The sequence below is a fragment of the Scophthalmus maximus genome, chromosome 8 (genome assembly GCF_022379125.1).
Source record: "Scophthalmus maximus strain ysfricsl-2021 chromosome 8, ASM2237912v1, whole genome shotgun sequence".
NCBI classification, from domain to species: Eukaryota; Metazoa; Chordata; class Actinopteri; order Pleuronectiformes; family Scophthalmidae; genus Scophthalmus; species Scophthalmus maximus.
In genome coordinates this window covers 11,551,360-11,569,751 of record NC_061522.1, presented here as the reverse complement: position 1 = coordinate 11,569,751, position 18,392 = coordinate 11,551,360, and the positions used below count along the sequence as shown (strand labels likewise).

The window sequence follows — 18,392 nt, the reverse complement described above, 5'->3', positions numbered from 1 at the left end:
ACATTTTCATCCTAGAGTCTTGTTTTAATGAAATCGCACGCATGCTTGACACCACATCTCAGTCATTACAATGTGAGCCGTGTTTGATGATAGTGTAGGGCAGGGGAGGTCAGCTGCTCCTCGTATCTGTGTTCACTGTCATGACGCACATCAGTGGTCAACTCCTCATAGTTGAAATGCGTTTGTCTTTTTGTGTCCTTGAGGCTAAAAGCTTAGGTCAGTGGTCACGGTCATGTGACCTGTCTGGGTAAACAACAGCAGGTGGTCACTTGGCAGCAATTGACCTTCATAACTTCACTGACTCACCTGACCTGGGAAAACTGTCCTGCCTCCACACAGAGGACAGTTCAAGTGGAGCATAGGTCCAGCAAAAAACATCGATTCATTTAACATTTCAAAATAAGTATTTTCTTGGAACATTTTCTTGTGTTACCTTGAAGTCTTATTCAGTAAGAATTTGTGTGTGCTTGTGGCTGTTTCCTATTGCTAAGGGTCTCTGTCCTGTAACCGATGTTTTGCAGCTGAAGTGGAGGCCGACAGCTTCCTCTGGCAACATGGAAGGACTCTACTTTGAGGTAAAGCCCAGAAGAAATGAATCCCGCAGGCGGCCGGGGATCGCTGAGAAACCCTGGCCTCCTCCTACTCTAACTTCAAACCACCGGTCTTGTCCACCATTTTCACGTCTCACCTCTTCCTCGCAGTGTCCTCGGAAGGTTTCGCATGCCACAGAGATGAATGCAACATGGGGGGTTAAGGTGGAGGAGGAGGGAGAAGAAGAAGAGGAGGAGGAGGAGGTAAAATACAAACTGACATTGATTGGTTCCCTGCCGGTCCACCACCTCACCACCATGGCCATGCTGCCCTGGGTGGTGGCTGAGATCGGCAGGTCTCGCCCTGCAGAGAAGGAGCCAAATGGAGATGGACAACTGGACCCTTCTACCTCCAATCAAATGGTTTCTCTCTGCGTGTCAGCATCATGGGTGCGATGTGTGTCCATCATGGGAGAGGGAGTTGTCTGGGATCCTCTAACACACACAGTGCTGTTTGAGTGCAGTCCTCACCAGGTGACTAAGCTCATTCACAACAGCCAGGAGCCCAGCAGCTTTGGCTGCCTGCTCAGAAAGACACCGCACTGTGCCTGCTATGTCTTCCAGTGCCAGGACAGCACCAAGGTAGGCTTCTGTGGATGTGTGCATAGTTTAGATGACGTGTGGTAAAGTGGAGTGTCTCAGGCTTTTGTAATGATATCCTGAAAGGACTTTATCATTATATACAATAATAATAATAATATAATAATACATTTCATTTAAAGAGCACTTGTCATTGCTAAAAGCAATCTCAAAGTGCTACAGAGTAGAAACAAGATAAAGATAAAAAACGGTTTAAAAAGAAAACACATTGGTGGAAGAAAAAGTACAAAAATTGAGGGGAATGCTTGTTTAAAAAGAAAGGATTTCAGTCCCTTCTTAAAAGAGAGAGTGCTTTGTGGAGCCCTCAGGTGGTCGGGGAGGGAATTCCACAGGCGAGGAGCGGCTGAGCAGAAGGCTCGGTCCCCCATGGTGCGCAGCCTGGTCCTGGAGGGGTCAAGGGTGAAGGTTTTGCTTCTAGACTAGATCTTTCATGTAGGGAGGGGCATTGCCATGGATGCACTGATAGGTGAGTAGGGAGATTTTGTAATCAATCCTGAAAGAGACAGGAAGCCAGTGGAGTGAGTGAAGGACGGGTGTGATTTAGTCATATTTTCGTGTCCTCATCAAGATCCTAGCGGCGCTGTTTTGGACGTATTGAAGCTTTTGAATGCTCTTGCCAGGAGTCCCGGTGGGGAGAGCGTTGCAGTAGTCCAGCCTTGAGGAGACAAAGGCGTGGACAAGGTTTTCGGCATCTGACAGACAGAGTGTGGGACGGAGTTTGGCAATGTTCCCGAGGTGATAGAAGGAGGTCTTGCACAGATGTTTAATGTGGATGTCAAATGTAAGATGAGGGTCAAATCTTACACCCAGGTTGGTGACTGTTTATTACAGGGGTATATTTTGACCAGAGAAGGTGATTTGGGTTATGGGGGATGACTGGACCTGGTGTGGTGTGCCAACTAAAATAGCTTCTGTTGGAACTATTTAGCTGTAGGAAGTTTTCTGTCATCCACTCCTTTATCTCCGCAAGGCAGGAGCTCAGTGATGATGGGCAAATCTGACCTCAGACGATATTTCAATAGACAGCACAATCTAGGTCAGATATGTAGAGATGAGGTGCACATTATAAAAAAAGCTCTAAATATAACTTTGTAATGTAGACCAAATCATCACCCCATATTCTTATTAAACCAAATTTTATTAGGATTTGTCAGCAATGAAAAAAGAAAACTTGATTACTGACATCAAATACCAGAATTAACAAACCTAAACTGCTAAGAGAGCAACTCTTCTGTAGTCTAATGGCCGATGCACTGCACAAATAAATACAAGAGACAAGATAAGACAAGAGCACTCAGAGAGCGCAGACCTCTGCCGAGGCTGAGCAGTTCCCAGCCTGTACACTGTTTCACCAGCAAAAAAGAATTCCTGGATCCAGATCCGGATATGGATCCTTCCCAAAATGTAATCACCTGTAACCGTGCCCCAAGACCAATCTTCGATAAAAATTTCATGCAAATTTGTCCTTTACTTTTTGAGTAATCCTGCTAACAAACCAAAACAATCACATAACCTCCTTGCCAGGTAAAAAATAAATAAATATCAACGCCATCTCAGTTTATAAATGCTCACAGAGATATGGCATTTCTGATTATAGCACATATTGTTAGGAAGTAAAGATTAGAGTGACATGACAAACACGACCAGCAATAATCTCCTCCTTATGTTTAATGACAAAGAGCTGCCTGAGCCTTCAGTGTGGCCACGTCAGTATTCATTATGACAAACCCGCAAGAGAAACGGGATCAGGCTTTGGCATCATTGTAGCCTAACTCCATTCTAAAACACAAGTAAACACCAACAAATATAAAATCCACAAACAACACGCTGGCACTGCGTGCCGACTAACACCCCTTGCACTGACCTCTAATCCTTTCAACTCTCCTCCACTTGGCGTGCTGCTATGCCAGCAGCCTCTGTTTGCACTGTAAAGCTGCAGCTGGTGTCAGAGTCGGGTCCAGAGACATTTGATAGCATCTTCATTGCACGGCATGCGCGGCATACCAAAGACTTAAAAGAGCCAGCCAACTCAAGGAGCTGGAGACAATTGAGGATATGAAACGAGGTTCATGAAGTTGCATTGAGTCTACCTGCATTGGCTTCAAACATATGAACAGCCAGCATGAATGATCTGATGTACTGTAAATATAACTGTGTGTGAGTGTGTGTGTGTGTGTGTGTGTGTGTGTGTGTGCGTTTTCTTGATTGAGAGTAAATAGAGATTGAGAGGTTTTTTTTATATCAACCAAAAAGGATGTAGAACCATGTTACCATGGAAACCACTTCCTGTGGCCCAGCGCCTGTTGTGATGTGTGTACTATGGAGTTGTCTGTGTGTGTGTGTGGGGGGGGGGGGGGGGGGGGGTTGTTCTCTCTGTGTTGTTTTCTCTCTCTTTTTTAGCCACTCCAAAAATGTCATAGTGATGTCAGGCTGACCACCTGTCGCTTTAGCACACACACACACACACACCCACACACACAAACACACACAGCACACGCATGCTGGTTATGAATGTCATCCTGAGACACTGCTGTTGGGCTCTGAACACTGTTGTTTACTGTTAACACTCCTCTTGCTTGAGTGTAATAGTTTATTCTTGGCTGCCACTAAGTTTTCCTTTCACACTGCAGAAGCGATGTCTGTCACTTTCAAGTGGGGGAGGTGATGATAAAGGGACATTTTCAAATGGTTTAATTTTCATCTTCATGTGGAGCTCACATTCAAGTGTTTGTGTTTTGTTTCACACACGGGAGAGGGAGAAGTATATCCAGAATGCTGTAGCTATGATAGAGGATCTGTTTCTTGTTTTAATAAGTGAACGCAACCGTATCGTATAGTGTTCTCCAGTTTTCAAAGCATTACTGGAGTATTGATGGTGAACTGCTACCGTGATTTCTCCTGGTGGGTCAGGGCACCTCGATGCGAGTTACGCCATCCTGGTGAAGCTTGTTGCAGGTAGATGAAAAGGTGCACATGAACTTAGTGTGGACTGGAGGAGAGGAACATCCTCCCCAGGTCAACGAAGTGAGCTACAAGCGAGAGGGAAAGCAGAATAGGGAGATGAGGGGGGGAATCCAATGCCCCAATGACAAAACTGTGTACAACTCTGCTCAAAACTTTTATGAATGTGTATGTGTATGTGCCTATGAAACATATATATGAGTGTGTCTGAAAGAACAAGAAAAAAAGTGAGAGAGAGAGTGAGAGAGAGAGAGAGAGAGAGAGAGAGAAGGAAAAGCCCGAAGAAGACGTGGCCTAACAGCTCAGCTACTCACGCAACATGCAGTCTTTTTATTTGCATATTGAGATGGTGAACACTGAGTCTGTTACAAACATGATTTGTTGTGGTGAAAATACACAGCACGACAAAAGTATAGATGGTGCGTATTTTAAGTTCAGCAGAAAAAATTAGGAATTTCCTCTTCTGTGTCAGGGGACAGAAACCGTCTCCGAGGGTCTCTGGGTTTTCCCCTTTCCCCTGCTGCTCCTGCTGTAGTCGACACTCACCACTGGGTGTCACCACTCAAGTGTTACAAAGTTCACCATGTTTTAGCATGAACATGTTTGTTGTTGTTGTTGCTGCTGGTAATTTGTTTTAATAGCCAATTGAATCGCTGTTACCAGCACTTAATTGAGAAATGATAATTTCAGTGTTAATTATTAGTTATTCATTATTTTTAATATCACTTAATCACTATTCTGCAAGTGAACAGATGGTAATGACAATAGATTAGACACTACAATATAAGATTTTTTGACCGCTGTGCACTAATTGCCTAGTCTAGGCACTAGTTTATTAATATCATCATTGTTATTATTTATTAATATTCACTGAGTGTAACTATTTATGGATTGAAAGATGGCCAACTAAAAGGCACCCGTCAATTCAACAAGATTTGATAAGATAGTTTTTTCACAGTAACTTAAGGACAGATTTTAACAATCTCACTTAGATACCAGTTTGTGATTCAGGTATCTGCTACATTTTTTTTTTAATCAAGTAAACTTGTAAGTACACCCTAATCACTTATAACAGAAAATGTCAAAATAACCTTCTTATTTTTTTTTAAACAGCTTCAGCTTCAGCTTCATTAGATATTTAAATTATCAACCACTAACTATTGTATAGAATGGTTTCTACTATTAAAGTATAACAGCTTTTTATTGAGTCATATATGGTGAAGATGTAGAGTTGGAATATTAATTAATTGATACTGAATTAAAGTATATACAGTTCAATAAAATAAATCATTCTTCAATAGCAATAGCAGTATTTTCTCTTTTATTTCATTTGAAGACATGTCAAAGTAATCCACTCAATAAAGTGGAATCAGTTCTGCACTGAAGCCGTGCAGCGTGAGACCAAACTGAATTAAATGTGGCTCCTTGTCATAAAAACCCCCCACCTCTGGGCCATCTACAGTCATCATGCAGTCATCTGCAGTGTTTCCCAAGGGGATATTAATTCCTGCCTGATGGGCTGTGCTCGGCCTGCAGACAGGAAATGCCGTTGTTTATCTCCAGCCACACCAGGGAACGTAATCTGCAGCATGTAACCGTAAAACAAAAAATCTGCCGCCTAAAGTTTGACCGGCCCGGGACAGGAACTCGGTCCACTCCAGGCTCTCTGCGCATTGGTGGATTCAGCTGCGTCAAGCGAACGGAAGAGCAGCTGGCGTAAAGACGGAAGTGAGTCGATTGCCCTTCAAAATAAAAGCAGAGCGACTAACGAGAACCCGTACAGAACCATTTGGCTTTGGGGTTTTTGAACCGGGCGCGTTGCGGTTCCACGACAAGCAGCTTGACGTCTAACCGCAGGGTCCCTGCGTTTCAGGGAGCAAAATCAACTTCCCAATGGAATGACAGAGAGGAGTGCTCCACACTGCCAGGAGCGGCCGTCGGACCAGTGACCACACTCAGGATACAGGTTGTTCTGTCGTTGTTGGTGTCGTAAAGTTGATGGCGGATGGGATGAAAGCACGACTCCAGCGGCTCAACCTGTTCAATGTCAAACACGCACAGAAAGATGTAAGTTGTGTGTGTGTGTGTGTGTGTGTGTGTGTGAGAGTTGGCTCTCGGTGCCATGCTAGGTGCAGTTAGCTCACGTCAAGCGAGCCGAGCGTTGCCTTTAGCCACATTAGCTGCTGTTAGCCAAGTTCGAGTAAGTCCTCCGTGGTCAGTGGTCTGTCCAGTAACGTGTCGTGTTACACTGCCACTGACGCCGCGGGAAGTTTTCAACTTGAATACGAAAAATAACGTTGATCTCTTTAGCGACGTTTGCCCGCACACCAGATGTACCGATGTGTGGAGATGCAACAGTTAATCCATAAGTAATCGATTACTGAGTTAATCGCCCACTTTTTTTTGACAATCGATTAATCGGTTCAAGTAGTTTTTATGAGGGAAAAAAAGAGGTGACAATTCTCTGATTTCCGCCTCTCCAATGTGAATGTTTTCTGGATTCTTTGCTCCTCTGGGACAGTGAAGTCAATATCTTTGGTGTGTGGACAAAACAAAACATCACTTTGGGGTTTTGGGAAACAACGTCGACGGTTTTCAGCATTTTATGAACCGAGCGAGGAATCGATTCATCGAGAAAATAATCGACAGATTCATTTGATTATGAAAAGAGTCGTTGGCTTGCAGCCCTGCCGATGTGTTTAACGGTACCAATCGTAAGTGGATTTTGAACGTGTCCTCGTGATGTGATGTCTGGTCCACCTCAGTGTCTGATCCAGGGCCTCGCCTCGCCTAGTCTATACATGTTGTAAAAATACTAAACAAAATGACATTGACAAGTTGCTCAGAGCCCAAGTTGATGTCTTTAGTTGGCCTCTTTTGACGGACCAACAGTTGGAAACCCACATATACAGTGTGCTGTCATGTATGGCGGAGAATCATCCGTTGACCTGGTGACCCCGGGTCCATCACTGACGATGTGTCCAGGTTGGACCGCAAGGACTTATTGATAAGTCAATGGACACAATGTGAACTCATGAATCCTTAAACAATTTCTTTTCTTCTTTTTTTTTTTAGAAAAGTGGCAAAAATTAATTTCAGCTGCCCAGATGTGACTATTTGATGATATTTTTCTTAGTGCTCCTAACTTTGGTTCATCACCTTAGATATGGTCATTTTTCATATTCTCTGACATTTTGTGACCAAAGGATTGCTTGGTCATTCCCATACTCCCATTTGTATCACAGTGCATCACGCTGGGGAGGATCTCGCCTTCTCCTGCGACCTCATGATGTTGCTGGACCTTGTTTTTGAAACTGTGAATCCCTCTGGTAATACACCAGAGTTTTCCCTTTGACTGGATGGTGTTCGAGCTGCTGGTCCTGATAGGAAGCCGCTTACTCACTGTCAGGCGCTTTTTTGTAAAGCCCGAGTACACGAAAGATCCTGTCTGCTAAGCTGTTGTAAACACAAGCTAAAAAATGGAGGTGTATGTGTGTGTGCGGCGTGCGAGTGAGTCATGGCGATATCACCTCCGCAGCCATTGCCAGGATTTCACTCCAGCAACAGGAGGCAAATCGTCTTCTTCACCATATTAGGCACAAAGTTTGTGTTGAGCTCTCTCTTGAGTTGTCTCCCCCACTAATGGTTTCATATAAACGACACCTTTTTGTAAAGTGTCCTGCAGAATATCAGGGATAATGACACTGTTTGCAGTTTTTTCCTTTTCTTTTCCTTTTCTTTTTATCTCGGGCTGATGTTATATATATAGTGTAAAAGGTTTAGGAAGCTTTCCAACACACTCTCTTCCAGGCTTTACGCTTGTGAGGGAAACTAGTGAGTTGGTACTGAGTGGCTCATGAGTATTATCACTAAGTTTGAATGAAAGGTGTTGGTTGACTGAATTTCTCCACCATTTCCCAACTGGCTTGGTTACAGAGCTGACATTTAAACCTTCTCATATGAAACAACTGCCGTCTGATGGAGCCTGGAAAGTACCACAGACTGCAATTAGATTTTGGAGGAAAGGCAAACTTTCAAAAGTGATTTGGGGTAAATGATTATCCAAATTGTCTGAGGGGAAGACTGTACTGCTTGGCTTTCTAATCCCCTTTCTTTTTTCCATTTTGAGCAATACCCTTCGTCTAATCCCTTGGTCTCACATGCTTTTCCACTCCCTCTTTTTTTATGTGACTTTCCTCCTGTCTTCATGTGACACAGTCCTTGCACTGTAGCAAAAACAGGCCCGTAAAATAGAGGCACCTTCCTGTCTTTATGTAACTCTCAGTCTGTCAGCGATAGTTGCCCGTCTGTTTCGGTCTCTCTCGTCCAGCACTCTGTCTTTCGCTGTGCTCGTCACCTGTCAGCCTGTCGGTGTCGGAGCCACCGTTCACCTAACACAGACTCTCTGTCCTCGGAGGTGAGAGCATTGTGGTTATCTCTGAGCCTTACTGACCTAATTTATTCTTAGCCGAGAGCAGCACTTTGACAACAAGCCCCCGACACTGTGTCCTTGTTATCACACGTGAATGACTTCGTCATCTCCGCCTTGCTGGTGTTTGTGCTGTAAAGTGGCTCCGCAATTTAAATGGAGTGATGTCAATGCGTGTGACTTGTAGTCAAACCATTTTCAATCACACAGTGACACTTCCTGCTTCACGATTGCCCCACCGCCCCTTTGAATTTTCCCGTTTCTCTTTGTTTTGTGCGGCGCTCTCTGTTGGTGACGCTTTTCATCTGCTGCATACTGTAGCTCCTGAACTTTGATCTTCCTGAGCTCTGGCTTCAGTCCACAGGGCACAAGACCCAGGCACATGACTGTGGGAAGTGCAGAACTTGGACTTTTGGTTGTCACGTCATCGTTGTTGTTTTTCCAGGCTGGCTGGTGTGTCAGTGGGTGCTCACTGACATTTATCAACTTCTCCTTTTCACCTGGTATCTCTAGTCATTTGTATACAATTGTAGTGTATATGTTTCTACAGTACAGTGTTTCCACAACAGTGGAACAGTGTTGACACCGTTAAGACTAGACACTAAGTTACTACTAAACTTTAAAGTTGTTAACTCTGTAAATTTGTAATGTTCCGAGTCTCATTGCGTTATTTTATCTTTCATCTATGTTCGGGAAAACCCCTTGTTCTAATAATAATCCATTATATCAGTCTGCTGCTGTTTTAATAAATGTGGGACACATGACTATTGTAGAGTCCTTATAAACAGCTTAGAAGACCAGTATGTTTAGGAGGCCTAGAAAGAGAGAAGTGGAAATGGATGGAGGTATGTAGAAACATTTATAGAAGATATTTACCCGTCTGGTAACTGACTTGCCTTTATAGGATACCCTCTCACCTTTGACTCCTCTCTTACACAAACACTGAGAAGTTTATTTTCTTTATTGGACTGAATCACAGCTTCTCGTTTTTCTGGTGGTACTTGTGTAACTTCCTTCTTTTCGAGGTCACTACTACAGTAGTTCTGTGTAATTTTTTGCCCGGTGAGAAAGGCTACACTTGTTCAGTGTCGCTCCTCCCCGAGAGGCCAAGTCTGTGGATCACAGCCCGAGGCAGTGTTCAGCTGCCTTCCTGTCTGAGATCAGCCTCATTTTAACGTACCGAACTCAACAAGATACTGTGCAATGTGTGTCTATGGCGAAGGAAAAGGCTGCTCTGTGAGGAGCAAATCCCCTCCCAAGCCTCTCAGCTCAAGAGCAGATGTTTTAGCCTTGTACAAGTTGTCTATAAAAGGAAGAAAGTTGAAAGACGGGATGTGAAAAAATAAGGTGTATGGAAATAAAAAATCCAAGGAGGAAGGACATAATGATGCAAAGAAAAGTGCGAGATCCACAGCAATCTGTCAGATTGAAAACAGATCATTGTTTTTCTATCATGCATGATTGCGTTAACATAAGCTTTGAGAGTTTGCCGTTCATGTATGAAGAGCGTGGCAGGACATTGTCCGAGTAGGACCCGTTGGTTCGCAACAGCAGAAACATTTCCAGGACATTCAGGTGAGGGGTGGCGCCTGCATAAAGCGCCCACTCGCTTGTCCTGAATCATCTTGAGATTTTCCTGCTGTATTCTAACATTTTACAGAAATTTTACTCGGGAGTACAAGGAAAAGTTCTGGAAAATGTCCCGAGCACCATTTGCAGACATTTGCTTTCTCACATACAGCCCTTCCGGAAAAGTTCAGGAAAATGTGTGGACGTCAGTGCATCTCTGAAAGCAGCTTTATAGAAACTGTATACCCCTTAGGGCTGTAGCAAATTGTTATTTTAATTATCCATTAATATGCTGGCTATTTTCTTAATTAATCATTGCGTATGTAAATTGTGAACATTTCTCATTTCTAAAGTGAGGCCTTCAGAATTGTTTGTTTTACTTGACCACCAGTCCAATCTCAAACATACCAAAAGCATGTAACATAAAAGTTTTTTTTTACAAAGCCAGTTTTACCAAAGAAAAATATTCAAATCATTAATCACTTGTCGAAATCAGCGGAAAGCATGACAATTATTTCAACATTTTAACCATGTGATATTTTGCATGCTAAGTAGGCGTGTTTGTGATAAGTAGTTATGTGAAATGTATTCACACAGAAAGGGGATTCAACTGAAAAATGCATTTGGGATGGGAGTCGGTGTACGAGAAAGTAGGAGAGAGTGATAACATCATCAAGCTGAGCAGTTAGGCAGCAGCCAAATAAAGCAGAGGGAGTGAAACTGGGGTCGGTTTGCTGAAACCAGAAAAGGTTAGAAAAGGGCAAAAAGAAAACAAGTTCTCCTCCTTCTTGATGCCAGAAGGACACAAAAGAGGGTGAAGGAGTGAGAGGAGAGGCACGAGCAGGGACCCACCGTACTGTATCTGTTGGTTCAAGAGAACCAAGCAGGGGAATCAGAAGGGAGAGTAAAGGGCAGATGAAGAAGGGGGTGGCAAAACACAACAAGAGGTCTGTTGTTAGTGGACAGATAGCAGACTCCACTCTCATGCCAGTGTGATTAAAAGTAAGTGGACACTAGAAGCTCAGAGGGTGAGAAACATGGTGGATGCTGACGGTCTGTGGGTGAAACGGGCAGTGAATGAGTTAAAGAGATATTAGAGGGAGATGTTAGTTGTTAGGCGTATGGGCTAAACTCATCATTTTGACAAATTAAGTTGATTATTTTAGTGAATAAAATATCTGCATCCACAAACATTAAAGACACGAGAGATGTGCAGTGTAATGCATAAGTTGTGCGTTAATATGTTTCTCCGTCAGAGCCGGGCCTTGAATCACCAAAACGAAGACCTTTTATAGTTCTGCTGCTCCCCAAGTTTCCAGGTCTTAGAAACATGACCCCAAAAAAATGTACAATGTTGGCACAGTTGTTATGGAGTCAGCAACATTGGGCTTCATTCATTGAGAGTATGTGTCACTCATCGTTTCCCACGCAGTTTGAGCAGGTTCGTGGTGCCTGATCAGTCACCTGAATGAGCATTGATCTGGATGGATTTGCGGCATTGTCAGAAATTCTGGTTGCCTTCTTCAGAGTGTGAGCAGCTCTGTGGTCTTGATTGATACAAAAGTTCAGTAGAACGATGTGTCAACAAATTGCTAAAATGCTCCAAGGTCAAATATGTTATTCATTTCTTGTTGTAACTCAGCGTAACCTTTAGTTGACTAGTGCAAGTGTTCTCTTCATGGTGTGTGTCTCAGTCTTTTCATACAACTGCAGTGCTTTCACGAGTGAAACCAGTATATTGTGTTTAATGGCAAAGTTTGGTTTTGGTGGGAGGACGGTTGGTCTGTAAATACATCCGAACCTGCTCAAATCCTACATCCCCTCCCTGTGCAACAAGGATTCTTTTCTGTGAAACAAAGCACTGACTAACTTGTCTCATTGTTGTGAGCTGCACACCTGAGTCATTTCCCCCCCGCACACAGTGCAACTGAAGGAATCCCAAAACAAACGTACCGATGTGGAGCAGACAGAGCAGGTTTGTTTCGAAACGCTCTCCGCCTGAGTGACTTTCTGTTGCAAGAGGACGGGGAGAGAAACACGGAGCTTTGGGTCTGTTGCTGTTAAGAAGTGCCTCCATCACTTTGCCAAGCTTTCCCCTGAGCAGAGGTCAAATCAGTCAGACTAACTGAAAACACTGTGTCGTTATCAATTCATTAATGTGTAAGCAGCATGTTTCAGCTGTTTGAGGTGGAAGATTTCCTCTAAAATTGTAGTGGTATGGGTTTTTTTCAGTTGAAAATCAGAGTACTCAAGTGAAGTGATTACCTCAGAACTGTACAGCGTTCGAGTGAATGTACTCTTTCACTTTTCTGCCATGTTCAGCCGTGCTTGTGGCTCTATGAGAGGATACAGTCAAAGCCACAGGTGACACTGGGGACACGGAGCTGTAGCACTTATCCAGAGCAGCTTACAGCTAATGGAGAACAGAAGAACCAAGTGTGCCGGTGTGAGGCAGGTATTGTTTTGACACACCTCATGCTGAGACAAGACGCAGCAGGAGCTGGCGAGAAGTGTGTCAGTGAGACTTCGGATTTAGTAACTGCTCAGGCATCTCACATTAATGACATCACTGATGTGTGTGTCTATGTGTGTGTGTGTGTGTGTGTGTGTGTGACTCAACCCCAAGTTCTGCTTAGCTCGTCTACTTCCTCCTTTTTGTTCCTTGGTCTGGTCAGAAAACCAGGCTCCACAATAGCAGAAGCCTGTTTACTCTACAGTATGTCGGCAGCCATTCATGTGTTGTTATTGTTGCTGCAGCTGTTGTGTGTATTAATACCAACTTTGTCACAACCAGTACTTATTACGTTGCTCAATCATAGTACCTGTCGTACACATGATTATGGGACAGCAAAAAATGCTAACTTCCTACTTATACTTACCCTAACTTCTTTTCTTTTTTCTTGTGTGTTTGCGTCACTTGAGGTATATAGAGGAAGTTGTCATGGGCAGTAGCCGTGGAAAATTTTATGAACTCATAAAGCAACACTCATTTTTGTCAGAGTAGAAAATAGATCATACATGAATAAAAATACATGGTGGCTGAAAGAAAATGTTCGGCTTACTTTTATACTTTTTACAAGAATAACCTTTGGTCACAGGTTACTGAGGGAGGGAACAACTTAATACACCTCACTGCATTTAGTCAATTATTTAGCTTTGCTCTGGGTATCGGCATCGAGTAGCAGTGCAGCCAATGTCAGCAAAAGGTGTCGTCACCACATAGTGTCGTTGCTGCATATGAGACATCTTTATCCAAAATTAACCTATTGCACTGATGTTTGCAGGTTCTTACTGTGTTACTGGTGCCTTTATTTTGGATTAAAAATTGGGTCAGAGTTTGCCTTTCACATGTGTCAGACACGTTCGCTTCAGCAGGAACATTTCAGGAACATTCCGTGGAGTCTGGACAGAGCAGCAGGAGGCAGGACATGAAATGGGGGTCTTTGTTTACAGTCATCAGAAAGCCCATTCGCTCACCATGAATTCTCCAGAGATTCTGCTGCTGTATTCTCACATGGGCTCACTCGGACATTTTCCGCAAATATTCTTGGGGGGCTGGAACGCAAAGTTCCGGAAAATGTCCAGAGCTACATTTGCGTCCTACACTTAAAGCCCCTACGGAAAAAAGTCCGGACGTCAGTGCAGTGTCTGAAAGCATCTTATGGTGCATGTCGGATACAACTTTTTTCAGCTATCTATGCCTCTCACAGTGTCAGTCTTTATGTTTTATCATGCCAAACCGCTGCTGTATTGAGCTACGTTTTCTTCTTGTTATCATATTTCATTCACACTGATTCAGATTAAATGATTGTTGTCCATCTGAGTGCTTGGTAGTTGTTATCAAACCAAATTAAAATGACACAAGTGCCACTAGCTTTTGTGACTAATGTAAGCTGTACACTTAGTCACATTCTTTCTTCTATGACTGTTTGAAGCACATTATTAAGTTCACGGGCGGATAATGGAGAACTGGTTTATTGCTGCAAGATTTGTGTGAGATGTTTTTGTGTGTTTACTGTTTTTAAAGCATTTGAATATATTGTTAAGTGACTTGATATTTCAAGCTGACCACAGCTTCTTACATATAAGTGCAACTTTGAGGGAGGGTTAAGTGTCACTGTTTACCTTTTATCCGCTAAGCGTCACACTGTCTGTTGTGTTTCTGTGTTTAAAACTGGTACAATCAATGTGTCGGACTGCTGTGAGTGATGGTCACGGAAAGAGTGGTTACAGAAAATGTTTTTTTTTGTGAGTGAGAGCCCAGAATTATGGATCTTTGTTCTAGTCTGTCCACTTGCAGCCCTGCAAAGAACAACAAACAAACAAAAAATATAAAAATAAAGAAATTCACTTTTGAATTAACTTTTTGACTATACAAAACACTATACAATTTGTGTGTGTGTGTGTGTGTGTGTGTGTGTGTGTGTGTGTGTGTGTGTGTGTGTGTGCGTGTGCGTGTGCATGTGTTTGTTCAGGAAGACAGACAAAAACAGTATTTTCTGCTGTTCAGGCCAGAAGTGGAAGAGGAGGAGAATGACGCCCACTCAGCATAACTAGAAAAAACTGCTAGTGGAAGATCTTGACAGCAACTCATCAAATGTGGCAATTTTAAAAAGGTTATGGTAAAAATTATTCTCATATTTTAAGACAAATGGTTATTGCCTCAGCCCCTCTCTGGATGAATTTTCCTGTCTCTTGTCTATCATGTTGCTGTTAGCACAACATGTACAGCTGGTTGGTAGCAATGAGTTCAGGTGCATTTGTAATGAAGACAGATGGGCTGCTGCATCGTTGTAGTTTCACCTTTACTTCAAAAAAGTCAGCAGTGTACCTTGAGAACAGTGTTGTCAAGTTTTTTGGGCTCTTATTTACCAGCTAAATGACATCTAAATATGAAATGTTTCTCTTTCTCGGTATCTCTCCAGGTCCCTGAGATCATCAGTTCACTGAGGCAGGCTGGCAAGAGCTCTGCACGCAACAATGATACCGCCGCCATTTCCAACAAAACTTCCACCAGAGGCAGTGACTCCTCGGAAACATGTCTCCCTCATCTCTCTGCAATGACGACCTCCGTGGCACCCACTGCTGCTGTGTCTCCCACAGCTTTTTCCAAAAAGTTTGAGGTGCTGTTTTGCGGCCGTGTGAGTGTTGCGCACAGGAAAGCCCCGCCCGCCCTCATTGACGAGTGCATCGAGAAGTTTAGCAAGTTACATGGCTCAGGCACAACTGATGAAGGAGGAAATGGTGGGAGGTTGGTGGGTGGGCTGAGGAGGGCATTAACCTTCCAGTCCAATGGACTTGGGAGTGGTGCTGTTGATAACGGTGCTGCATGGAGCCCCACTACCAGCAAGAGGCCGGTCTTGTTCAAGCGAGACCCCAGCTTTCCCTGTCTGCAGGCACTGGATGAGAACGGACTCTCACCTGAGATTTCTCACACCAACACTACTGATGCACATACCTGCTCAGCAGAAGTACAGCCCACCAGCCTGCAGGAGAACAGGACCATGCTGTTTACGGTAATAATCAGAGATGTACTCTATAAACTCTGCTAACGTGTGAGTCACAGACATTAAACACTCAGTCCAAACTTAATGGGAATATTACTTGGCCAGGTGTCTCCCGATGATTCACTTTTGGAGCTGATCAGCCAAAAGTCATGGTCAACAACAATATGGTTGGAAAAAAACACTTTTTCCAAGATATTTTCACAAATGATAAGACAATGTACAACATTTAAATGACGACATTCATTTTTCAAAAGTGCATTTTCAAAGGTATCTCTTCATCCTATAGGAATGTATACACGACAAAAAAGTGTGTATAGATTGAAAAATAATTCATGATCATATGGTAGGAATGAAGTCATCATGATGGTCAGAAGATTTCATCATTTAGTGTAGTAATGCATCAAATTTTGCAAGATTTGAGATGCATCTACAGCTTTTTTAGAAGAACCAATCAACATCATTTTGTATAAATGAAGTCATGACGAGGTCATTATGAAATGGCATTATTACAATATAAGAAAGCAGCTATTTCTTTATTAGGATATATAAAGCAGGCGCACAGGCTATGCATCGCCCTTCCGATGCTTTTCTTCTTTTTTCGCATAAAATAATTTCTTTGTCAGTGCTGAGAATCAACTTTTTTTTTTTATTTCTAACACAATAGGGTTCTGTCAACACATCAATGAGATAAAATTACTGGCCGCTACAGGTTAAAAACAAGAACCACATCAAATTAAAAGTCCAATATTGCATAAGACTGACGTCTTTGCTGAGAATAAGTCCAGTTAAATGCAATTTTGGGTTTGCCTAAACGAAAAGGCCAAGAACGAAATCGCATGTAAAGGACAGGATTGAAAAAAAATCACCAAAAAAAAGAGCAACCAAAACAATTAATTCCTTAATGACTCAGCAAGAGCAAATGCTGACTGCTGCTCAAAATGAGCCTGGTCACGCTCCCCTAGTTGACCTTCACTCAACCCCAGTGACCTCCTGCCAACAGGAGATTTCCTGTTTGTCCTTAGACAGGAAATGGGGACCGCTGGCACAGGAACCACCAGTGCCTGTTGTCGTGCTTCTCAGCAGATAGCAGTCAGAATGACCTCACCCTGGTGACATCATCACCTCATTTTTTTCACCTCAGTTTTGAAGGGCAGCATGAAAATCCCCCTTTTCCTCCAGAAAGTGTCTGATTACGTAATTCATACTTAATACAGAAGGACAGTGAAGGGGAACTTAGCTGTGATTTAACATACATGCTTATTATGAATCACTGAATCTCTTATTGAGGCTGAGGAGTGATGGTGACTCATGTCCTGATGATGGTGAGAACCGGGAAATCCCCGAAAGCAGAACTGTTCTAAAATGCCGCGGTACTTATTGTTCAGGAAAGTAACGAACATGAACACACACAACATATAAAGATACATCTGCACTAAAACACATCCCGGTACCGAGTCTAACTGTGTTAAATCTGTGTTTTAGGTTGGCAGGTCTCAGATCTTCCTGATTAGTCCAGACACAAAGAAAGTTGCCATAGAGAAGAGTTTCAGAGAAATCTCCTTCTGCTCACAGGTATGACGCACTGGGATTCTACATAATGTCTAACCTGTCATGTTTGTGTGTAATTTTTTTAAATCGTTCATCTATTGTTCATCTTTCCAGGGAATTCGTCACGTGGATCACTTTGGCTTCATTTGCAGAGAGACGGTGGAAGGAGGGAGCTGCCACTTTGTTTGCTATGTGTTCCAGTGTACAGACGAATCACTGGTGAGATGGTGTCATGTGCATTGTGACAAGTGTTAGCAGGGCACAGATTATCCATTACAGAATCATACTGAATGTCAGGATGTAGGAATCTGAAGCTCTGCTGTCAGAATCATTGCCTGTGCCCTCAGATTTGTAAACTGTTCCCTTGGATCCATGTCCTCAAACCACTTGGTTTTGTGAGTGAAAATTGAATACTATGGAAGCTGGGAAATGTCCAAAGCACAACACAAAATATTGCAGTTGAGTTCTGGGTTTCTTTAAACTCTGGTATGTGCCTCATACTGTAGTTCTGCCTTTCTATTGACTTGAAGTAAAGTGTATAAAAGTGACTCCCTTAGTTTGAAGACGATCAGTTGAGCTGCTGTTGAGAAAATCAACAGACAGACGGAGATTCCTCCATTTATAAACGGCCGTATAAGTGTATTTGCTGTAACCGATTCTCTTAAATTTCACATTCAGTGATTCACACTCAGAGTTCATATTTGATCAGTCCACTCTGTTTGTTCTATGCACTGTAACATAATGGATAAAGGCTGGATAAATACTTGTGGAAGTGAACTGATCAATTGCACTGACAAATTAATGAAGGTTGAATGAGGAAAGAAAAAAACGAATAAGGATTTTCTTTTGCTCTTACAGGTGGATGAGATCATGCTGACTCTGAAACAGGCGTTCTCTGTGGCAGCCTTGCATCAGAGTGCAAAGACCCAGAGCCAGCAGTGTGACGGCTGCCCCATGCAGCAGCTCCACAGACTGTGTGAGAGGATAGAAGGTAGGAAACTGCCCTGGACTCTAACAGCACATGAGGGGGAAAATAAGGAAGCTTAACAAAAAAGTTCAAATTGGAATTCAATTCGCTGGATTTATGGGACAACAATAAAAGTATAAACAAGACTGTTGTTACTCATTCCCATTGAGGTCTTCTTTACACTGCGGCCTGCATATGGAAGTAATATATTGATAGCATTA

General features: G+C 42.9%; 1 protein-coding gene across 1 annotated transcript in view; it reads left to right on the top strand.

Annotated features, from left to right (window-relative positions):
* The first annotated feature begins 228 nt into the window (after nt 1-228).
* Nucleotides 229-18,392, top strand: part of tbc1d1 (TBC1 (tre-2/USP6, BUB2, cdc16) domain family, member 1) — a 40,943-nt gene continuing 22,779 nt past the window's right edge. The window contains 6 exon segments of the mRNA XM_035636325.2: nt 229-575; nt 702-1,172; nt 15,075-15,665; nt 17,139-17,228; nt 17,319-17,423; nt 18,063-18,195. Coding sequence (XP_035492218.2) covers nt 555-575; nt 702-1,172; nt 15,075-15,665; nt 17,139-17,228; nt 17,319-17,423; nt 18,063-18,195 — 1,411 coding nt within the window. The 5' untranslated portion in view covers nt 229-554.